The sequence below is a fragment of the Stegostoma tigrinum genome, chromosome 9, assembly GCF_030684315.1.
Source record: "Stegostoma tigrinum isolate sSteTig4 chromosome 9, sSteTig4.hap1, whole genome shotgun sequence".
Taxonomy (NCBI): domain Eukaryota; kingdom Metazoa; phylum Chordata; class Chondrichthyes; order Orectolobiformes; family Stegostomatidae; genus Stegostoma; species Stegostoma tigrinum.
In genome coordinates this window covers 73,097,956-73,123,215 of record NC_081362.1, presented here as the reverse complement: position 1 = coordinate 73,123,215, position 25,260 = coordinate 73,097,956, and the positions used below count along the sequence as shown (strand labels likewise).

The following is a 25,260-nucleotide window of genomic DNA, read 5'->3' as shown; positions in this document are numbered from 1 at the left end:
CTGAGTTCTGACACAAGAGAACAGGACCAGAAGACACTCACTGTGACCCAGTCATGAATTTGTCATTTTTAATTTGTTTGGAAATAGCTTTCATTCCTTATTCTTGTGATTCTGCACACTCGATGCATTTTTAAAAATTGTTACATTTAAGTCATTTTACAGGATGAATTACTTAGAAGTAGCAAGGTCATGACTGTTATAGAATCTCACAGCATGGGAACAGGCCCTTCGGTCCAACCCGTCCATGCTGACCATAATCCCAAACTAAACTAGTCTCACTTGCCTGCACTTAGCCCATATACCTGCAAAAAATTCTTATTTATTACCTATCCAAATGTCTTTTAAATGTTGTATCTGCATCCACTGCTTCCCCTGGAAGTTCATTCCACAAAAAATCAGTCTCTGTGTGAAAAAAGAGTGCCCCTTGTGTCCTTTTTAAGTCATTCTGCTCTTGCCTTTAAATGTGTCCTTTGTCCGGAAATCCCCCAGCCTAGGGAAAGGGCACTTGCAATTCACCTTATCTATATCCTGTCATGATTTTATAATCCTCCTAAGTCTTGAACCTTATATTCTGACAAAATTCTTAGTGTTTGACTGGAACAGGTATTTCCTTCAACCTTTAAAACCTTTGGACAGTATACAGTGCTATTTGACAAATAAACTAACATTTTCACTTAAGTTTTAGAAGTATGTAATTTGCCCATGTAAATGGAAGATATATATTGCATATACCTGTCTGTTTTATCTTGGCCTTTTCATGATGTTACTGCCTTCTGAAGAATCGCAGTGTTATTACATTATGTGGCCTATAGTGTGGATTGATCACGTAATTTCTCTGAACCAAGGAGATGCTCTTTAAAAGGGAGTGCCCTGTAATTTTGAGTAGCAACACCCATTTGTTGCCTTTTGGAAGTTGAACTAGATGCAGATAGGAGCTGACTTGATAAAAAGGCTAAAGGTATTATTGTATTATGGCATGTTATTAATGTAACATTCATTCAAATAGGTGTTTTTTTAATTGATGTGACCCTGTCTCTCTTACCCTAAGACACTACAGTTACTTTGAGGGCTTACTTTAGGGAAAATACTGGAAATAATGTCTTGGCTAATAATGATTGAAGAGGAGAGACTTTTACAAAGGTTTTTAAATTGTGAAAAAATGACTCCTCTAAACACAGCTGTGAACCCGAAATGAAACTGTACCCGAGTCTGAAGGGGAAACAGTATCTTTGCGGGGAAATTGCTGTGGGTTTGGGGCCCAAAGGAGGAGTGAGAAAAGCAACAAGTCTGAAGCTGGTACATTTGAGAAGAGGAACAAATCAAATAGGGCAGGCAGGAGCAAAACAGAGAATATGGGGAAACTGATAAATTAAACTGTATTTATTTCATTGCAAGAGCTGTGATAGGTAAGGCACATGAACTGCGTGATTGGGAACATGGCATTGGGATATCATAGCTATTAGAGAATATTATAGAATAGCTATTATAGGCTTAGCAAGTGCCAGGATTGGCAGCTTGAGGTTTCAGGCTATAGATTCCCTAGTGAGGATAGAAATTGGGGAGCAAGAGAAGAGGGTAAGTGTTGTTTTTGGTTTAGGATAACATTCTGACTGTTCTTAAGAGGATATTCGAGGGAAGTTGTTTGGGTGAAACCGAGAAGTAAGAAAAAATGAACATCCTATTGGGTTTGTATAATAGGCGGGAAGTTTAGAGGCAAATATATAAAAAGCTTGCCGATTATTTTTAAAAACTAGTAGGGTGGTTATCGTAGGGGATGTTAACTTTCTGAACATAGACTAGAATTGTAATTTTGTTAAGGGCTTGGATGGGGAGGAATTTCTGAAGTATGTACAAAACTTTCTTATTCAGTAGGTACTTCATAGAGAAGGAGCAGTGCTTGAGCTTCTGTTGGAAAATAAGGCAGGGCAGATGACTAAGGTGTTAGTGGGGGAACAGTTTTTCTTTCTCACTTCTTTTTCTTCCCTTTCTTACTTGGTGTTTCTTCCTGGCATCCGTGAGCGCCCAGTGAGGTGCCTGTGTTGGTGTCTCAGCCTGGCATGGTGATATCTCAGCTTGTGAGTGGGTGATGTCCGGTCATATGCTGGAGGTATCAGATTCAGAAGCAGTGTTGGTGGCATTGTGGCCCAATGTAGGAAGAGCAAGGAGGAGTACCCCCAGTATCTGTGGCAGTGGCTTCAAGAGCAGGCACCTGAGGTCTCCTAGAGCATAAGCTGAGCAGAGGACTCATCGAAGACTGCCAAACTTTTAACTTATTCCTTCACTTTCCTAGTTTAAATTAAGGGGGACTTTTGAACTGTTGTCTTATTTCTTTATTTCTCTACTTATTCTATGAAAGTAATGTTTAACTTTTAACTTTGTCTTACTACTTTGTACCTTAATTTTTGTACTTAGGTTCCCTTGTACCTAAGATGGTGCCATGTGTGGTGACCGTCTGTACTTTCCACTCTACTTCTGTCTTTACATATGAGTGATAATAAAACCTGAATCTTAAAAAGAAATCTAGAGAGGAGCTTGATTGTTAATTGGGGGAGACTATTTGCAGGTAAAGGGATGGTTGAGAAGTTATAAGCCTTGAAGAAAGAGATGAGAGTTTAGAGAAGTATGTTCCTGGTAGTGTGAAGAGCAAGTTTGGTAGTTGTGGGCATGTTGGATGGCTGTAGGAATTGAGACTCTGGTCAAGAAAAAGAATGAGGCATATATCAGGTATAGAAGGCTAGGATTGAAGGAATCCCTGTAAGAGTATACTGAAGAGGGAAATCAGGAGGGTTACTTGACAAGGTAGATGCGGAAAGGTTGTTTCCTGTTGTGGGAGAATTTAGGATGAGAGGGCATAGTCTCAGAATAACAGATGACCCATTTACGACAGATGAGTTTCTTCTGAGAGTTGTCAATCTGTGGAATTATCCACTACAGAGGGTTTTGAGGCTGGGTTATTAAGCACATTCAAGACTGAGAGGCAGCTTTTTAGTCAGTAAGGGAATCGAGTGTTATGAGGAGGAAATCAGGAATGTGGCGTCTCGGATTATCAGATCAGCCATGATTTCATTGAATGGAGAAGCAGACCCAATAGGCAGAATGGTTGATATGGCCCCTGTGTCTTATGGCCTTAACCAATGTCTGTCTTAGTTCCAGTGTTAATTCCCTGTCCATATCTTACCTAATAAAGGAAAGAACCCCTTATGTCCTCTTTGTCATTGTATCTGCCTGTCCTGCCACCTTCATGGATCTGTAGATGTGCACTTCATGGTCTCAGACCTCATCTTTAGTTCTCAATCCATTTATTGTGTGTTCCCTTTCTCTGTTTACCCTCCCTGAGTACATAACTCGTCACTTGTAATTTCGAGTGTTCCACGTACTGCACTAAATAGTTGATACTTTCCTGCATCTGATGCCAATCATCTTCATTGTCATTTATCCAGCAGCGTCTTGTTGGCTGCAAATTTCCCAGTCATACCTCCCATATTTTAAGCCTAAATGGTTAAATCTATCTCAGGCAGCAAGAGGCTTAAAACTGTTAACTGTAGAACACTACTGGAAACTTACCCTTTCACAAAAACGTCCAGTGTCCATTATCCTTTGCTTCCTGTCACTGAGCTAATTTCAGATCCAATTCACCACCTGCCTCTGTATTCCACAGGCTTCAATTATTCTGACCAGTCACCCGTGTTGGACCTTATCTAAGATCTTAATTCAGGTAGACATCATCCACTCTACTGCCCTTATTAATGTTTGTAACTTCTGGGGAAAAAAGCTGCCAATTTAATGAATAAGATGTGGAAAAACCATGCTGACTATCCCTGCACTACTAAGTAACACACAATCATATCTCTCAACATTGAATCCAGTAATTTGTCCGCCACCAAGATTGATCGCCTGCTCTAATTATTTGACCAATCCCTAGCATTGTTCTTGAATAATGCTGTGATTTTTGCAGAGCTATAGTCCCCAGGTGCAGTTTTTGTACCTGATTAGGGTTGGGAAAGTTATTGAGGATCTGCTACTTCTCTGTGGCTTCCTTAAACAACCTAGGATATGTTTCATCTAAGCCTGATGATTAATCCACCTTGAAGATGGTCAGTCTTCCATATTCTCCCCGTCCTCATTTTTCTTATTTTTATAATATGTCCCATTCCTGCTCCTCAACTGGATTGTCTGCAGCATCTTTCTCTTTTGTGAAGATAGACTAAATAATAATTTAGAACCAACACACTAGTACTTATCCATGCACATTTCTGACAGACCAAACCTGAAATGTTAATGGGGTAACATCCCATGAATTTTTATGCTCCTTCTCTCACACAGGGGTATGTGAATGCTGTCTCAACTTCCTGCCTGAGTAGGATTGGGTGTGAAACATCTGTAAAAACAAATGGCATTAAGTTCTGTAATCTTTATGGCTGTACCCACACTGCTGCCTACTCTTGTTCCTGCTGAGATGGCCAGGTCAGTGACCTTTTGACCAAGCCGGGCAGTTGTCACCACTTACAATCGCATCCTGTCGTTATCATACACTTCGTGGCGATCAAAGCTGTATCCTGTTCTCGGATGTAGTACTTGTTTTATGTATCTGCCAATTCCTAGGGTCTCGAAGTGGGAACTGTCCCCTGTTTGGAGAGAATCGCTTACAGATCTCAGTATTCTGTGCCAGGTTGAGTACAGCCCTCCTCCGCAGCTTGTACTTGCTTAACAATAAAGGATTGTGTTTTTGTAGCCAGGTCAGTGTCTTGCTATTGCATCAAGTCTGTGAGGTCTCCGAAAAACGAACCTAACAAAACCATTTGCTTAGTTTTCCTCTTGTTGTTAATGTACTGATGAAAACCATCCAATATTTTTCCTCTTCTCTCCTTGCTTTCCTAATTTCCTTTCTCACTTCTCCCCTGCACTTTCTGTACTTCTCTAAGCTTCGTAAATTATTATTTTTGAGATTATGAAGTCTTGTTTGTCTGCTTTATCTTAAACTGTCTGCTTCCGCACAACTACAGGGCTGTAAGCAGCAACTTTCTAGGGTTCTATCTACATTGTAACTTTTTTATTGATTTGTCACAAACGTTCTCACAAATAGCTGTATGTTGTCCACTTTCGCCAGTTCATTTCCCAACTTGGTATATTTTGTCTTGTCCTAATTTGGATCTTTTCTATCTTTGTCCCTTTCCACGTGATGCTAAATTTAACATAATTCTGATCACTCGATCCAGACTGGTCACTTACTGTTACTACTTCATGCCTGGCTTCATTTCCTAAGATTAAACCTAGCATGTTGTTCTCTCATAGTGCTCATGGCTGTCTCGAGAGCAGTTTGACAATTTTACGCTATTTGCACCTTTTTGTATCCTGTTGGTTGATAATTGTGTAGTTCAAGTCCCCAACTACTGTTGCCTTTTTTTCTGCCCTCCAGTTTGTCTATACATCTGCTATACTAGCTGTCAGTATTCTGAGGTCTCGTACACGGCTAGCATTGTGGCTGTCCCTTTTTTATTTATGGACTCCTTTGATGCTTTGTTTAGCATATCATCCCTCCTCAGTTTTGATTCATTCAAGCATCATGTTACACTTAAAACTATTCTCTAGTCCTCCTAAAGTTTCTATATTGAGATGTTGAATTGCCATCTTAGTTTCTATTGAAATCAAATTTCCATAATAGCAATGATTTTTTTGTCCCCACTTGTGGGATCTGGGGATTGCTGGCTGGGTCAGCATTTATGGTCAGTCCTGAGTTACCCCTGAGAAGGTGGTTGTGAGCTACCTTGAACAATTGCAGTCCATGTGCTATAGGTAAATTCACATTGCTAAGGGAGAGGAAATTCCAGGATTTTGACCCAAAAGCGCTGAAGGAATGGCAATATTCACAGCATACATTAACAATCTGAAGGAGTGGAGGGCTTTGTTGCCACGTTTGTAGATGAGACAGGTTGATAGAGGAACAGCTAGTGTTGGGAAAGAGTGGGGAGGCTGCAGAAGGTCTTGGACAGGCTAGGAGATTGGGCAGCAAAGTGGCAGATGGAAGAATAGAGGCATAGAGTATTTTCTTGAAAGGGAAAGGCTTTAGAAATATGAAGCGCGAAGAAACTTGGGAGACCTAGTTCAGGATTCTGTCAAGGCTAGCATGTCAGTTCAGCAGAAATATACTACTGAGGCTACAGAAGGCTGTGGTCAGACTGCATTTGGGATATTGGGAGCAGTTTTGGGCTGTGCATCTAAGGAAAGATGTGCTGGCATTGGAGAGGCTCCAGAGGAGATTTTGGAAAATTCTTCCAGGGAAGATGGGCTCCTCGAGTGTAGACTCTAAGTCTGTATTCATGGAATTTAGGAGGATGACAGGGAATCTGATTGAAACTTGCAGAATACTGGGGGCCCTGGACAGAGTGTGCGTGTAGATGATTTTTCCACTAGTACGAGAGACTAGGACCCAAGGTCACAGCCTCGGAGCGAAAGAATGACCCTTTAGAACTGAGATAAGGAGGAATTTATTCAGCCAGAGGGTGGAGAGTCTGTGGAACTCATGGCCGCAGAAGGTTGTGGAGCCCAAGTCATTGGAAGGCTCTTGATTAGTAAGTGGATTAGGGTCACAAGGAGAAGTCAAAGGGATACATCAATTGTTAAGGAATGGTGTAGCAGACTAATGGGCTAAATAGTCTATTTCTTCTCCCATTGCTTACGGTTTTAAAAATTTCCAATTCCAGGAAGGTGAGTGGCTCGGAGGAGAACTTGCTGATGTGGTATTCCCATTTATCTGCCGTCCTTGTCTCTCTAGATGGAAATGATTATATGTTTGGAAGGCTCTGTCTAAGGAGCCTTGGTGAGTTTCTGCGGTACATCTTCTAGATAGCATACACTGATGTTATTGATTGGTGGTGAGGGAAATGAATGTCAGTGGATATGGTGCCAGTCAAATAGTGTCTGTCGAGCAGGCTGCTTTGTTTGGATTGTGTCAAGTTTCTTGAGTGCAGCTGGAGCTGCATTTATCCAGGTAAGTGGGAGAGTATTTCATCACACTCCTGACTTGTGCGTTGTAGATGGTGGACAGGCTCTGGGGAGTCAGGCAGTGAATTACTTGGTGCAAGATTCCTCATCTCTGCCTGCACTTCCTGCCGTTGTATTTGTATTGCTGGACTTGTTCAGTGGTAACCCGTAGAATTCTGACAGTGGGAGATTCAGTTCTGGTAATGCCATTGAATATCATTGGGGGAATGGCCAGGTTGTCTTAATAAAGATGGTCATTGCCTGACAATTGTATGACACGAATGTTACTTCCCACTTGTCAATCCAAGCCAGGATATTCTCCAGCTTCTGCTCCATTTGAACGTGGACTGCTTTGGTATGAGGAGTCGTGAATGGCGCTGAACATTGCGCAGCCATTGACAAACTTGTGTACTTTTGACTTTTATGATGGAGGAAAAGGCATTGAAGTAGCTGAAGGTGTTTGGCCGATGACACAACTCTGAGGAACTGCTCTGGAGATGAGATGATTGACCTCCGATAGCTGCAGCCATCTTCCTACGTACTGGATATGGCTCTAACCAGTGGAAACCCTGATTCCCCTTTTGTTATGGCTCCTTTATGCAACATTCAGTTAAATGCAGCCTCGATGTCAAAGGCAGCTATTCTCACTACACTTTAGGAATTCAGGTCTCTTATTCATGTTTGAACCAAGGCTGTAATGAGATCAGGGGCTGAGTAGCCTTTGTGACCCAAATTCAGTGTCTGAGCAGGTGTTGTTTGATTACACTGTTGATGATGCCTGCCATCACTTGACTCATTGTAGACCCAGTTTAGCAGTAACATCCTTTAACATGTGACCAGCTCGATCAGTAGTGCTGCTGCTGATTCACTCTTGGTAGTTGACGTTGAAATCTCCTACTCAGAACATTCTGTACCAATGCTACCCTCAGCATTTCCTCTGTGTTGCACAAAACGAGTACTGATTCAACAGCCGAGGTACGTGGTGCTAGTCAAGCTTCGTGAGTGAAGATGGACCTGAACTCGTCGAGGCAAGTGGGTAGTATGTGTTAATTAGGAGATTTCCTTGCCAATGTCTAACCTGATTTCATGAGAGCTCTTGGTATCGCGAGTCCATGTTGGGGTCTCCCAAGGCACCTCCCTTCCAATGATATGCCGCAGTTCTGCCTCTTCTGTTGGTGAGACAGGACATGTCCAGGCATATTGATACCAATCACATTGTCTGGGACATTCTGTAAGCTATTCTGCAAGTATGCCAGCCTGTACTTTGACTTGTGTGTGAGACAGCTTTCCCCAATTTAGCATTAGCCCCTGTGTGGTAGAATTTGCGGGGATGACAGGGCTGATTTTGACTTTGTATTTTCATTTCTGGTGCATGGGTTGATACCAGAAACCATCCGGTTTCATTTCTTTGTCCAGATTTTGTAGCAGTTGTTAGAACTGAATTGCTGGCTAGGCCGTTTTTAGAGGTGAGTTAAAAATCAACCACATTGCTGGGGGTCTGAAGTTAGTTATAGGCCAGACCAGGTAAGGGCAATAGGTTTCCTTCTGTAAAGGACATCAAGGAAACCAGACAGGTATTTCTGACAGTGGTTTCACTGTATCCATTTACTACTATCTCTATAGATTCTCTCCTATGTTTTGCTGCCTTGTGTTTTACCTTTGTTATAATACTTATATTTGTATCTATGACATAGTGCTGCCAATTGCCTGAGTTGTTCAACTATTTTTAACCTGCTTCCTATGTTTTTCGGTGTCACTCATTAGGTTTCTGTGACCTGTTCTCTGCTCTGAATTTCCCCTCTACTTCCCATCTCCATGCCAATCCAGTTTAAACCTCCCCAGCAGTAGGAATAAATCTCCCTGCAAGGGCCCTGTTCAGGTGTCCTGCAGGTCTCATCTTCCACAAAACCAGCGCTAATGCCCACCCTATTCGATCACTGCATACCTTGTACTCAGTCACTCATTTCCCTATTTCTGTGTCACCAGCACATGGAACATGGAGTAATCCTGACATGACTGCTTTAGAGAACCTGACTTTCAATCTCTGATTTATCTCTGCAGAATCTTTCAGGACCTTATGCCTTTTTATACCAATTGGACCATACCCTCTGGCTGATGATTGCCTTGAGGAATATTCTTTAGCCACTTTTTAGCATTCTGTACTCTCGTAATGACTTACGATCTCAAATGATGGTACTGGCTAGCTTCCAGAATGAGCCCTGGCATGATGGATCATTTTTAAGTTTTAGTAAATATGAAGGTCGTTGAATTAGTTAAATAAGTCTATGGAGTTTTTTAAACAAAATGTTATCATACAAGATGAAAATGAGAAAAGACAGACCAAGCTATCTAAGTAAATATAGATCACCATTTGAAAGATGGTAATAATCGCTTTTCCCGACCCTCCCTGCCCCTGCCCTCTGCTGACCTTCCTCTGTCCTTCCCCTCCCCGCCATGTTCTCACTAGCGAGTGCTCTTGTCTCACCGTAACCCTATGCCCTGGCACTCGTCCCATAACCACCACATTCCCTCTCCCAACCAGCACCCTGTTCTTACGTTTGCTTTATGTACGTACTTTGAACAATAAATCTTTATTATTTTGAACCATAAGTAAGCTGATGGCCTTCAGTACTAAGCCAGTACAGTACAAACAACTTCCAATTAACAGTTCTGGGGTCCATTCTGCCGCACAGTGGACTAGGTTATTGTTTGAGTTGTAGTTTGTCATGTGTCACTATTTCTAAATCCAAACACTCAAAGTAATATTTGTATCTGACTCGTATCTTTTGTCATAAATGAAACCAAAGCTAGGTTTGGAAAGGACGATTGTGTCATGGAGAAATTCAGCACACAAAAGCAATAAATCTGCTAAAGGTCAGGTGGATGAAGAGCATGCAAGAAAATAAGGGAGTGAAGTAAAATGACCAAAAGACGTATGGAGAAATCGTTCAGGCTGCTCACTCTGATGTACTTTTTAAAAAACAATTAATTCATGCGATGTGTGTGTTTCACTGGTTAAGTCAGAACGTATTGTGCATCCTGCATTACCCCGGCGCGGTGCTGTGTTTCTGGATTCAAATGTATATCAGGTCAGTTAAGAACAGCAGTATGTTTTTACTGGTTTCTCTCACATAAAGCACATGTACCAGTAAAAACTATTCTTTAAGTTTCACACCTTGATTGGGAAGAATATTGACACAGGGTGCCAGATGTCCCAATGTAAATACCTTGCAACTGTTTCAACTCTGCGTGTTCAGACTTGAAATTTGTAAGCCTTAGAGTAGGCAAAGCGTTAATTTTATGTAGCTTTCCCACCCACAGAATTACAGGAAATGGGTTCTTTGTCAGATGAGTGTAAACCAGTCCAGACAAAGTGGCAAGTTTGAGAAATGTCTGGTAAGGGTTAGGCAATCTTGAGCTTGCACTTGAAAATTTTTGAGTTCCTGAATTTGAAGTTTTATCAGTTTCATGCTCTAGGTAGTTTGTAGGCCCAAAGGAAAAAGAAGCTTTTGCCAGTCAGTTACATGTAACAAACACAGGATTTGTCCTGTTCTGTGTCTGTTGCACTCCGACATTGAAGGTGAGTTTGAAAACTGTCTTTTTGGGAAAAAAAAGGAAACTGCAATGTGCAGGTTTATTCTTGGGTTACTTTTATCTTGTATTTTTTTTGTCTTCCTTTGCCATCTTTCCTCAAGCCATTGCTTGCAGTAGGAGTAGACTTGGACAGGGAGCATTCGGAGGCCCTTTGGTTCTCTGACCACAGCATTATTATTTATGCCTTAAGTCTGGACTGAAAATTTTGATAGGCTATTTAAATTTATTATCCACCAATCTAGTTTTTAGTCGTTGCGGAAGATTTGTGTGCTAAATGCATTGAGATTGTAGACATCTTATAAGTGTATTTGAAATTTCACACTTAATAACTGGTCGTGCAGCTGCAGTTGCTGAACAGCCATCAACAGTAGTTCATATACAGCACTTTCCCATGTAACTCTGGTTTATTTTGTAAAGGCAAATTGGTGCACTTTTTTTTTATAGCAAATGAAAATAATAATATTTGAAGTGAAGCAAAGTTAGCTGTGTGAATATTACTTAAAACTCCTAGACAAGGCATCTAAAACACATTGCCTGTTTTACGACCCCAGATGAAATGATCTAGCTCAGTACTGAAGTATACCTTTCCTGTAGATCTGGTTTATAAACAGGCAAATCTTGACCCAACAAGATCATGATAGGAGCTGCTTAGATACCTTTTAATGGAGAGTTGCAGTGCACAACATGTGATGGTGAGGGGAATTGCTGAGGCGAGAGGAGAGTAACTGCCCTTGACATCAAGGCCGCATTTCCATCAAGTGCAGCGTCAACTAGAGTCAGTGGGAATCAGAAAAATCTCTCTGCTGGTTAGTCAGTCCTGGCATGAAGAAAGATGGTTGTGGCAATTAGAGGCTAGTCATCTTCGCACCAGGGCATCTCTGCAGGGGTTTCTTTAGAGTAGCATCCTTGTCCCAACCATTTTCAACTGCTTCATCAGTGACCTTCACTCCATCGTAAGGTCAGTGACCACGTTTGAAGCGCTGAGTGTGGTTTTGGTCCTTTAAGGAAGCCTGTAAAGAAAGAAAACCAAAAAGATGGCAGATGTTCCGAATGAGGGTCACCAGACCCGAAACGTTGTGTTTTTTTTTCCATCACACATGCTGCCAGACCTGCTGGGCTTTTCCAGCAACTTTGTTTTTGCCTCTAAGAAAAGATATTATTTCATTGGAGGCAGTTTAGAGAAAGTTGATTAGGGGGATGATTCCTGCTATGGGAGGAATTGTCTAATGCATAAAGGCTAAACAGGTTGGAACTCTACTCACTTGTGTTTAGAAGAATGAGAGATAATCTCATTGAATCATTTAAGATTCTCTAGGGGCTTGACAAGGTAAATGCCATGAAGATGTTACCCCACATAGTAGAGCCTAGGACCAGAGGGCATAGTATAAGAATAAAGTGGTGCCAATTTAAGACTGAGGTGAGGGGGAATTTCTTCTCTGAGGGTTGAGAGTCTTAGGAGCTGCTTACTTGAGAGTTGTGGGGGCAGAGTCCTTGTATATAATGAAGGTAATGATAAGATTCTTGATCAGCAAGGGAATCAACAGTTCTGGGGGAAAATGCAAGAAAGTGAACGTGAGGAGTGTTGGATAAGCAGTGATCCTGTTGAATGGTGGAGCAAACCTAAGGGGTCAAACCATGCCTTCATGTTCCTGTTTCTTATGATCTTACAAAAGTGTCATTTTCTTCGGTGACTACACAGTGTTTCACATTTGTGACATATTAGATACTGAAGCAGCCATACTAAAACACGGCAAGATCTGGACCTTATCCGAGTTTGGGCTGACAAGTCGCAAGGCACATTCATGCCAAAAAATGCCAGGCAATAACCAGTTCTGACGAGAGGATCTAAACCTTGCCCTTGACATTCAATGGCATCATCATCATTGAATCTCCAGTATCAACACCCTGGGGTTACCACTGATCAGAACCAGAACTGGACTAGTCATGTAAGTACTGTGGCCATAGGAACAGGTCAGAGGTGAAGAATTCCTGCAACGAGTAACACACTCCTAGCTCCCTTTTGCCTGTCCACTATGTAGAAGGCACAAGTCAGGATATTCCCTTCTTGCCTGGATGATTGCAGCTACAACACTCAAGCTTGACACTATCCAGGGTAAAACAGCCTGTGTAATTGATGCCACATTAACAAGCATTCGCTCACTTCACCCCTGGCGCCCAGTCACAGCACTGTGTACTAAATACAAGATGCACAGCAGAAACTTACCAATGCTCATTAGTCAGTACCTTCCAAACCCATCCATAAAGACGAGGACAACAGATGCATAGGAATGCCACCAGCTGCAAGTTCCCATCCAAGCCATTCACTAGCGTGGACTTGGAAATATATTGCCATTTCTTCAGTGTTGCTGGGTTAGAGTCCTGGAATTCACTTTCTAATAACACTGTGGGTTTTTTAAATTGATTTTGTGGGATGTGGACTGAGGCAGCATTTATTGCCTGGCCTGAATTGCCCTTCAGAAGGTGGCATTGAGTTGCTGCCTTGAACCACAATAGTGTGCACTTAATGGAACTGCAGTGGTTCATGGAGGCAGCTCATTATCTTTTAGAGGCCAGCAACATCCATGTCCCATGAATGAATAAAAAGACTATAACATTTTGACATTTCTTCTCTGCCTTTCAATGCATCAGTTCATGTAAGGCATTCATAACATACCCTTTCACCCTTTTTGTAGATATTTTCTAATTTCTGTTCAGTGATTACGTTATGCACCGATGGAGCAGGTAGGACTTGAATGCAGGCCTCCTCGTCCAGAGGTAGGCATACTACCACAGTGCCACTAAAGCCCATTCAGCCTTAATGTGTGATGATGCTTTTTTAATATTCATACAAAGTGGATGTTACTGGCTAAGGCAGCATTATTGCCCATCCCTAATTGTTCAGAGGACAGTTAAGAGTCAACTGTACATGAGTCATGAGTCTGGAATCCAGGCTAGTAGCGATTGTAGATTTTATTCTCGAAAGGTGGACATTAGTGAGCCAAATATAATTAAATGATTACATTAATCGCCTATTAACAAGCCTTTTATTCCATATTTTTGTGAAATTGAAATTTTACCATCTGCTGTCATGAGCTTTGAACCATGTCACAGATAATTACCTTGGAGTTCTCTTTCACTGTTTAGTGACATTGCCATTATGTCACCACCTCTCTTGAAGCCTCCTTACCATAGGCTGTTAAAAAGGAAGTTTTCCGTTGGTTTCCTTGATTTTGTTTTTGGTCAACTTCCTTTTACAATTACACCTTTTATGTTTTGAAAATGGAAAACATAGAAGCAAACATTTGAATACAGTCTGACGTGGTTATTAAAAAATCATTTCTCTAAATTCGAATTGGAATGATATTGTCAGCAAAATCCTGTTTAATCTTACAGATGCAAAAAGCAGGTGCCCCAAATCTAGATAGCATGACATTTGTCATCAAAACGTTATTTCTTGTTACGTTTCATACTCCTTCAGACGTCGTTTTAATTCTTGTGAAATATGGAGGTGAGCCAAAATACTCAGGTTTTTTTTAATATTTAAAAATGAGTTCATTCCATGATGTCTCTGTAAATCAGATATACTGATCTGCCATTAAATAAGAACAAGTGGTTCATGCACTTGTTGACAAACCCTTTTGAAAGTGAACTGTTTCCTCGCCCTTTTAAATTATGATACTGTATGATTCTTAGTGCCAGATGTGGTGTTTTCATAATGTTTTTAAGGAAACAGTTATCTGTTTCTCAGTGAGATGTATATATTTGTTAGTGCAGAATCTGGCTGTCCTTGATCTGGTATTTGACTTTGTGTAAATCATTGTTTTCTTCCAGGAGGGAACTATATGATTAAAGCTTGCAAAACCAGCAGGTACTGAAATATGCTGTCCAAGGATCTCTTGCATAAGACTAATTACTACTTTACAGAGGATCAGCAACTGTTAGCTTTATTTTTGCATTACTTACTCATATCAGTTTAAGACAAATGCTCACAACTCTAAATTAGACTAGTGACCCTGTTTGACTTGTGTAGGTATTTTATGTTAGTGTACTGTTCTCTTAGCTCAGTTGCAGAGTAGTTTATTTCTGTCCAAAAGCACACAGGAAAATTAGGTTTAATTGAAAGAGAAGGAAGAAAAAGAAAAACATGATTTAGTTCAAGGAGTAGTTATGTATAACAAATGGCACTTGCTCGCTCTTCAGCCATTGGCATTTGTGAGCAATTAGTGTTTAGGAATGAGGAGGCATTAATGAAAGTGTTGGCTAAGACCATCAAGAATAATGTAATGGTCCCATGAGCCTGACACTAATGACTAGTATGTTCTTCATCAAGCTAATACAATGTCTCACTGCCCATTATTTATGTTTATTTTGTGAATCCTCGTGAAGTCTCTACAAGCTCTAGTTTGACAAATAGACATCTGGTTTTGTATGTTTCAACAAGAATTAGCATTTTCTAATTTTTTGATAAACCTTTATAGGAAAAAAAGTTAACCTGTCTACATCTGGGTAAGAAATTAAAAACATGGCTGCTGTAATCACCTGACAATACTACATCCTGTTCAGTTTGGATCATGGAGGCACATGCAGATATGGGAAAACTATTGTTTAGGACTGAGTAAAGTTCCGTGACAACTACAGATGGAGCTGAGTTGTCGCCGAAATTCCACTGCCTTACATGGAACAAGATTTATTGTGCAGGCCACATGTTAACACTGACCAAATTTAGCTTGGTAGATAGGTTTATTCAAAGGCAAAGCAGGAGTCGGACCTCTCCACTTTTCCGTGCTCCTGCTGTCATGTCTCTCACCACACCCCCCTCACCCCTGTGCCCCTCTCACTCTCCCTGTCTTGTTCACCTCCGTGTCTCTCTTGCCCACAGCCCCCTCTCTCACAAACCCCCACCACCACACCCCACCCTCAACTGTCACTGCCTGAGCTCCTAACTCTCTGGCCGCCTGCCCCTCTGAGCTCTCCTGCTCCACTGCAGCCTTATCCCTCAACACCCTCCCTCTCTGTCTCACTCGCCTCCTCACTCTCTCACTCCCCCACCCCATTGTGTCATCTTCCCTAATTCCATACTTTCTCTTGTAATTGCTTATTTTATACATTTGAAATCCATATAAATTAGAAAGGATTACAAGAACTGTTGTTTTATATTCACTAACTTTATGGCGATCATGGCTGGTGATGTTCGTTCATAACATTGAGTGATGTTTGGCTTTTTCTGTTTTCCCACTCAGTCGTGCAAAATTGAGAATCCTGACATGCCTTTTAACTCTTTCAGCTGCAAACGTTAATGTAGTTTGGAGATTTTGGTTTGCAAATACACAGGCCTTGTGGCTAATGTAATACCATACAGAGTGCTATTCTCTTTGTGGAAGTAGAATATGGATTGAATTTCGACATGCTAGATCTTTATATAATCGCTGCAACTGAGTTATTGCCTTTTTACCATTTCTTAGGGTGCTTCCACTTCAAGTTCAGAGCATTTTGGTCATAGAGCTAAGCGTGCAAGGCTGTCAGGAAAGTTACAAGACCTTCCTGGTAAGCACATTTTATATCATTAACAAATATTTGTTCTTTTGATTTGACAAGAGGTTTAAAAATGTGTTTTCATAATTGCTTTATTATACTTTTTTATCTATCTTTCTTGGAATGAGATTGTGTAGCAGGTTTTTTATGGTCCTGTAATCCATTTTTAAAAAAAACACTAAAAGAAGGAGATAAAGCAGAACACGAGTTTAGAGCATAGAACATAGAACATAGAACAGTACAGCACAGAACAGGCCCTTCAGCCCACAATATTGTGCCGACCATTGATCCTCATGTATGCACCCTCAAATTTCTGTGACCATATACAAGTCCAGCAGTCTCTTAAACGACCCCAATGACCTTGCTTCCACAACTGCTGCCGGCAACGCATTCCATGCTCTCACAACTCTCTGCGTAAAGAACCTGCCTCTGACATCCCGTCTATACTTTCCACCAACCAGCTTAAAACTATGACCCCTCGTGCTAGCCATTTCTGCCCTGGGAAATAGTCTCTGGCTATCAACTCTATCTATGCCTCTCATTATCTTGTATACCTCAATTAGATCCCCAGTTGATCTTTAACAGGCCCCATTCTCTCCCTAGTTACTCTTTTGCCCATAATATATGTGTACAATCTCTTTGGATTCTCCTTAACCTTATCTACCAAAGCTATGTCCCATCTTGCCCTCTTGCTTACCCTCTTAAGTGTACTCCTACACCCTCCTAGTCCTCAAGGGGTTCACTTAATACTAACTGTCTAGAGGTGACATATGCCTCCTTCTTTGTCTTGATCAGAGCCTCGACATCTCTCGCGATCCAGTTTCCCTACTACTGCCAGCTTTGCCCTTCATATTAACCAAGTCCTAAGTAGGCCTCCTGTGGTTTTAACATATTAAATATTTATATTGCTGAGTTAATGACAGATGGAGAAAAACAGTTCAGAGGCCACTAGCTTAGCTTTGGCTTAGGACAGAAAAATCACGTCAAGTCTGAAGAGAGTTTTCACCCACTACAAAAAGAATTTAGTTTGTGAGGCCTTCAAACGATGAGATTTTGTCTAGAAGCTTGCAAGTTGCCAGAACCGTAGAGAGGTTAGGTCACAAGATTAGAAAGGCCTCATGCCAGCACAAAGAAATTGTAAAACTACTTAAGCAGTCCAAGAAGGGAGCTGAAAAAGCTTCTTTTAAGAAAGAAATTAAGGAGTTGAGATAAAAGCTAGTTGAACGTTTGGCTTTTTTGCAGTGATGTGGAATTTGAAGACCCTTGGCTCAGTAGATATTATTGGCAAATACCTGTTGATACATTGATGTTTAGGTTTATAGGGTTCCGAGCCTCGAGACTAGACTTGGGAGCTATTAGGTGGAAAGTTCAGTTTCTGTTGTCCAATTATCATTGCCGAGAAGTTGCATGCTTGTCATCTCTTCAGGCCACCCATTAATCGAGTAGGACATGGGTGCTCAAAATCCAACCAATTAAGGAAGTTAGCATTAGGGAATGGTAGATTGATCCAATTAATTACTTCTGTGGGTTAACACATTGGCAATAGAAATGCAGTAGATGTTGGAAACGCGGTTGAAATTGAAAATTGTATGAAAGATTATCTGATTAATAAGTGTGAATTTTGAATTAGGAAACAATTCTTCTGTGTTAAGTTTCTCAAAAATGAACTGCACACTGTTGTTTGCCATTAACTGCATTGGCAAGTTGCTTCTCTTGTCTGAATAATTTCTGGCCTCAAAATTCAAATTATCTTTTGGCTTTCAGTCCAAAATGTATTTCGTGTATTGCAAAAAGAAATTTCTCTTGGCAACGCAGTGTCTCAGTGGTTAGCACTGCAGCCTCACAGTGCCAGGGACCTGGGTTCGATTCCAGCTGTGGGTGACTGTGTGGAGTTTGCACATTCTCCCCGTGTCTGCGTAGGTTTCCTCCCACAGTCCAAAGATGTGCTGGCTGGGTGGATTGGCCATGCTAAATTGCCTGTAGCGTTCAGGAGTATGTGGGTTATCGGGGGATGCTGCAAGGGTCAATGTGGACTTGTTCGACCGAAGTGCCTGTTTCCACCCTGTAGCTATTCTTAAAAAAAAATTCTTCTCTTGCATTATTTTCGATCCTAAGTTAGAAGCTTTTAATACATGTACCCTTTTTTGTTTCATTTTCACCCAGTAGTTGAAATATATTTTCCCTCCTTTCCTCTGTTGAGCCGCTTCCTAATTTTTAAAGTTGCTTTTTTCTTTTCTAGAGAAAACCATTCCAACTTGCTTGAAACCTCTTTACAGTTGAATGCTTCCCATTCTGATAACATGTTAGACCAGGAGTTTGTAACAGAATACTTTTTCTCAACATTTGATCTCCCAAAGAACATTGATGTTCTCTTCTGTTATTCCTTTCAAACAACAACTTCTGGAACCTGTATTTATGCACAATTAAATGGTTGAAGTCAGAAACTGCTGACAGTAATTCCATCCTTCTCCAGAGCATGTGTTGTTAAGGTGCCACCTCCAGTATAAATGGATTCCGGAAATAGTTGACTCCACGTGTATGTGCACTCATACTATTAGTCTCACTGTAGGAACCTTTGATAAAGTGAGGTATAACTGGGTTTTTAGTATCTGCAAAATTCTTCATTACTGCTGAACATTTTTCGTTGACATTTATATTGGTTGAATCTCATGATCTTATAATTAACAAATTTGAGATGTAGGAGCAGAAGTAGGCCATTTGGCCCACTGAGTCTAGTCCACCATTAAGGGGTCATGGCGAATCTGGTAATCCTCAAATCCATGTACCTGCCTGTTCCCCAAAACGCTTGATTCCCATCAGGATTAGAAATCTGTTTCTTTCAGCTTTGAATGTGTTTAATAACCCAGCTTTGACGGCCCTCTACAGTAAAGAAATTCCTTTTTACTGCTGTCTTCAGTGGGTGACCCCCTTACTCTGAGATTATGCTGTCCGAACATTGACTTTCACTCAAGGAGAAATTATCTCCCCACAGCTACCATGTCAAGGCTCCTGAGTATCTACTTCATGAAGGTTGGTTTACATTCTGAACTCCGGAGAGCACAGGGCCAAATCTACTCAACTTTTCTTCATCAGAGAATCCTTCCGTACGTAGGATTAACTGAATGAACTTTCTTTTGGACTACCTTTGATGCCAGTATCTTTCCTTCAGAATGGGGCTCCCACCAACCATTGGTGGCATTCCAGCAGTGGTTTGACTTTACGTAGTTTTAGCCCATTTCCTTTGGATAAAAGACAAAAATATGTTTACCTTGAATAGCAACAAAGAACTGCAAATGCTAGAAATCTGAAGCAAAAGCAGAAACTCAACAGGCCTGGCACATCTGTAACAACACAAGCTTGTTGTCAGCAGAATTCATAGCAAGCCATATGACCCTCTTCATTTTTCACTCTGATCTCTCTGCACCTCAGGGCTCTGCAAGCGTTCTCAATTTCGATAGTGTGCCTGTTTTTATTCTTTCTGCTTAAATGGACAATTTCACACTTTTCCACACTGTTTTTGTAAGATCTTTGCCCACACATGTAGTCTATCGATAGTCCTTTTGTACATCCCCTGTCCTCCTTACAACTCTCTTTCCTACTTATCTTTGTCTCATCAGCAAATTTAGCTATTGCAGCTTCGGTTCTTTCATGCAAATAAATTGTAAAGAGTTGAGGCTCCAGCACTGAGTCTTGTGGCATTCACTCAGGATGTGCTGCCAGCCTGAAAAAAAACCCACTTATCCCCCTCTGCTTCCTGTTAACAATCCTTTGCACAATGAGTTTTTGTTTTCTGTAATAACCTCTGATATGCCTTATCAAGTGCCTACTTGAAATTTAAACACAATACATCCATTAGTCCTGCTTTACCTACAGCACATGTATAAAGATAGGTTGAGTACAAAAGTAGGCAAGTGTTTCTACAACTGTACAAAGCACTATTGAGGTGGCACGTACAGTTTTGGTCCTCTTTCTAGAGGAGGAGTGTAGTTGTATTGAAAGCTGTTCAGAAGAGATTTGCTAGATTGATTCCAGAAATCAGGTGTTTATCTTAAAACCTAGAACAGTACACAACAGGAATGGGCCCTTTGTGCTGACCATGCTGCCAAATTAAACCAGTGCCTTCTGCCTGCCCTTGATCCATATCCCTCCATACCTTGCATACTCATGTGCTTATTTAAAAGTCCCTTAAATGCCCCTTTCGTATCTGCCTCAACCATCACTCCAACAGCACGTTCCAAACTCCTACCACTTTTTTTAAAAAAAACTTGCTCCTTCCATCTCCTTTGAACCTTCCCTAGTATTAGACATTTCGACTCTGGGGCAAAGATTCTGACTGTCAACCTTATCCATGCAACTCAATTTTATAGACTTCCCTCAGCATTTTATAGTCTCCCCTCAGCCTCCACTGCTTCAGAGAAAACAACCAGGGTTTCTCTAGCCTCACCTTTAAAATTCATGCCCTCTAATCCAGGCTGCATCCTGGTAAACCTCTTTTGCACTCTCTCAAAAGCCGTCACACCCATCCTGTAATGTGGCAACCAGAATTGAATACCATACTCTAAATGTGGCTGAACCAAAGCCTTATAAAACTGCAGCTTGACATCCTGACTCTGTTACTCAATTCACTGACGAATAAAGCCAAACGTGCCATATGCTGCCTTTCCCCCTGTTTCCTTGCGTTGCCACTTGCAGCAAGCTGTGGACTTGAACCCTAAGGTCCTTCTGTATATCAGTGCAGTTCAAGATCCTGCCATTAACTGTATACTTTTTCTCAACATTTGATCTCCCAAAGAACAGCATCTCACACTTTGCTGGATTAAACATCATCTGCCATTTCTCTGCCTCTGTCTGCGACTAATCTGTATCCTGCTGTATCTTTTGACAACCTTCTACACTATCCACAACTCCATCAATCTTTGTATCATCTGCAAACATACTAATCCACTCATCTACGTTTTCATCCAAGTGATTTATCAGCAGTAGTCTCAGTATTGATCCCTGCGCACCTTCAGCCAGAGAAACAGCCTTCCACCATCATTCTCTACCTTCTATGGGCAAGCCAATTCTAAACCCATGTGGCCAAGTCACCATGGGTATCTTGCATCCTAATCTTCTGGATGAGTCTACCGTGAGGGCTCTTGTCAAAGGCCATACTAAAATCTATATAGATAATATCCACTGCTCTACTCTCTCCTGTCACCTTTGTCACCTCTTTGAAAAATTGAATCAAGACGTGACCTGTCATCCTCAAAGCCATGCTGACTGTTCCTAACTAGACAGTGCTTTTCCAAATGACCTAAACCCTATCCCTATTCTGTACAGTTGCTTTCCAACTACTGATCTGAGACTCACTGGTCTGTATTTTCCTAGATTATCCCTATTTCCCTCCTTGAACGGAGGAACAATATTAGCTGCTCCCTAGTCCACTGGGACCCCTCCAATGGCTAGCGATGATAGAACGATCTTCGTCAAGACCCCGCCAACTCTTATGCACCTGAATGCTCTTGGAGACCCAACACCACTTCTTTTTTGATGTCAGAATGCGCTAGCATACCAGCATGTCTCAGACTAATCTCTCTGTTCTCCCTGCCCTTTTCAGTGAATACTGACACAAAATATTCAGTTAGGATCTTGCCCAAGCACATGTTCCCTTTTTTATCCTTAAGTGCTTCTACCTTGCTCGAGTTATCCTCTTTTTTTTTAATGTGTATATATAGAATGCCTTGTTTGCCAAGGTCATTTCATGATCCCTTCCTGCTTTCCTAATTCTGTGCTTTAGTTCTTACCTACTTTCTTTATGTTCCTCACAGATATTGTCCAATTTGAGATTCCTAAACCTTTATAAATACTTCTTTATTCCTTTTGACTAAATTCACAACGTCCCTTGTTATCCACTGGCCCCTTATCTTGCCATCTTTGTCCTTCCTCCTTACTGGAACATGCCGGTCCTGAACTCTGATCACTAGGACTTCAAACAACTCCCACATATCAAATACGGACTTGCTTGATTATAGCTCCTCCCAATTAATACTCCCTAGCCCCTGCTCATTACTAATGTAATTTGCCATCCCCCCAATTTAGTACCTTGCCACAGGGTCCTGACTTTTCCTTAATCATAGCTTATCTTAAAACTTAAGGAGTTGTGATCACTGTTTTCAGATTGCACTCTGACTGAAAGGTCAGTCACCTGGGCAGGCACATGAGCCAATAAAATAGCATCCAAAATGGTAACAAAGTGCGAAGCTGGATGAACGCAGCAGGCCAAGCAACATCTCGGGAGCACAAAAGCTGATGTTTCGGGCCTTTCTGTTAGAATACCACAAAGCTATCAGGCCTAGTGGTATTATTGCTAGACTGTTAGTCCAGAAACCCAGCTGATGTTCTGGGAAATCGGGCTTGAATCCCAGATGGTGGAATTTGAATTTAGAAATAGTGTGGAATTAAGAGTCTACTGATCACCATGAAATCATTACCAATTGTCGGAAAAGCCCATCTGGTTCACTAATGTCCTTCAGGGGAAAAAATGTGCCACCCTCACTTGTTCTGATGTACATGTGACTCCAGACCCACAGCAATGTGGTTGACTCTATACTGCCCTCTGATATGGCCTGGCAAGCCGCTCAGTTGTGTCAATTGCTACAAAGTTTCAAAGAAATGAAACTGGATCAGCTGGCGTCAACCTAGGCACCAGACAAGACAACGGCAGAAACAGCCCTGTCGACCCTGCAAAGCCGCCCTCACTAATATCTGGGGGTTAGTGCCAAAATTGGGAGAGCTGTCTCACAGACTACTTAAGCAACACATTGCCTGTATGATATGATTCTGAGAGTATGACAATGTCCTGGACACCACCATCACCATCCCTGGATATGTCCTGTCCCACCGGCTGGCTAGACCCAGCAGACGTGGCGGCACAGTGGTGTACAGTCGGGAGGGTGTTGCTGTAGGGGTCTGCAATATTGACACCGGACGACATGAACTCTCATGGTTTCAGGTTAAATATGCGCAAAGAACCCTGTTGCTGTTTACCGCGTACTATCCTCCCTCAGCTCGTCAATTACTACTCCTCGTGTACCGAGCCATGATGGCTCTGCAGTCCTGCCGCATCCAGTCGTGGCTGGTGGTGGTCAGTTAAACAACTCGGTGGAGGTTGAGGCTTCACACCTATCCCCATCCTCAATGATGGAAGAGCCCAGCACATCAGTGCAAAAGATAAGACTAAAGCATTCGCAGCAGCCAGAAGTGCTGAGCGGGTGATTCATATCAGTCTCCTTCAGTGGCCCCCAGCATTACAGATACTGGGCTTCAGCCAATTCGATTCACTCCATGTGATATTAAGGAACGGCAAGAGACACTGGATACTGCAAAGGCTAAGGGCCCTGACAATATTCTGGCAATAGTACTGAAGACTTGTGCTCCAAAGCTTGCTGCTCCCTGAGTCAAGCTATTCCAGTTCAGTTACAACACTGATATCTACCTGACAGTGTGGAAAATTTCCCAAGCATATCCTGTACACAAAAAGCAGAATAAATCCATCTTGGCCAATTACTGTCCCATCAGTCTACTCTCGATCATGAGTAAGTGATGGAAGGTGTCATCAACAGTGCTGTCAAGCTGCACCTGCTCAGTGACCCCCTTTGGGTTCTGCCAGGGCTACTCAGCTGCTGATCTCATTACAGCCTTGGTTCAAACATGGACAAAAGAGCTGAATTCCAGAGGGGAGAGTGAGTGTGACAGCCCTTCATATCAAGGCAGCATTCGACCGAGTGTGGCATCAAGGAGCCCTGGCAAAACTGGAATCGATGCACATCAGGGGACAAACACACTGGTGGTTGGAGTCATAGCTAACACATAGGAAGATGGTTGTGGTTATTGGCAGTCGATCATCTCGGCTGGGCTGACAGTTGGCAAGTGACATTTGTGCCACAGAAATGCCAGGCTATAATGATCACCAATGAGCGAGAATCTAATCACCGTACCTTGACATTCAATGGTGTTACCATCACTGAATACCCCACTCTCAACATCCTGGGAGCTATTGACCAGAAACTGAATTGGACTCACCACATTAACACAGTGACTACAAGAGCAGGCCAGAAGCTGCGAATACTGCAGTGAGTAACTCATGTCCTGACTCCTCAAAACCTGCCCACCATCTGCAAGGTACAAGTCAGAAGCATGATGGAATACTCCCCACTTGCCTGGATGAGTGCTGCCCCAGCAACGTTCAAGAAGCTTGACACAATCCATGACAAAGCAGCCTGCTTGGCACTACATCCACCAGCATCCACTCCCTCCACCACCAATGCTTAGTAGTAGCTGTGTGTACTAGCTGCAAGACCGTGTCGGTTGTTTGGAGCAGGAGTTGAACATACTCGGGAACATATAGGGGTCAGAGTGTGTGTGGTCAACACTAGTTACGGGAGTGGGTCACACCATGAGTTCAGCCAGGAGAGGCAGGCAGGTACTGCAAAAGCCTACTGTGGATATTCGCACTGCAGAAATTCACCAAAGATCCTCAGACAGCACCTACCCAACTCTCAACCACTTCCACGTGGAGGGACAAGGGCAACAGATATATGGGAACACCACCGCCTCCAACTTCCCCTCCAAGTCACTCACTATCCCGACTTAGAAATATTTCACAGTTCCTTCATGTTGTTGGGTCACAGTCCTGGAATTCCCTCCCGAAAGGCACTGTGGGTCAACCCACAGCAGGAGGACTGCAGCACTTCAAGAACGCAGCTCACCATCGCCTTCTCAAGGGCAACTCGAGATGGGCAAGAAATGCTAGTCAGCCAGTGATGCCCACATCCCACAAATGATTAGAGAAAATAAAGAAAAGCGAATATCCACAGTAGGCTTTTGCAGTACCTGGCTGAACTCATGGTGTGACCCACTCCCGTAACTAGTGTTGATCACACACACTGACCCCTATATGTTCCCGAGTATGTTCAACTCCTGCTCCAAACAACCGACACGGTCTGTGAGGAGCTGCAGCTGGACACACTTCATGCAGACTTATTTGTCAGGTACACTTGGCTGCTCATTGATCTCTCTCATGTGTTAGGAGGAGCCCACCACTGCACTAACTGCCATTTCTGCCTCTTTTACAGTAAGATAAAAGAATCTTAATTTGCCTTTGCCATGTGC

At 42.1% G+C, this 25,260-nt stretch overlaps 1 protein-coding gene across 4 annotated transcripts in view; it reads left to right on the top strand.

The window, feature by feature from the left end:
* fbxo11b (F-box protein 11b) overlaps positions 1-25,260 on the top strand; it is a 167,284-nt gene that overhangs the window by 71,362 nt on the left and 70,662 nt on the right. For 3 of the 4 annotated variants that reach the window (XM_048535722.2, XM_048535720.2, XM_048535721.2), the window contains exon 3: positions 16,038-16,119. The exons of the other annotated variant lie outside the window; for it this stretch is intronic. In XM_048535722.2, the coding sequence (XP_048391679.1) occupies positions 16,038-16,119 (82 nt within the window). The remainder of the gene's footprint in view (positions 1-16,037; positions 16,120-25,260) is intronic. 4 annotated transcript variants of the gene reach the window in all.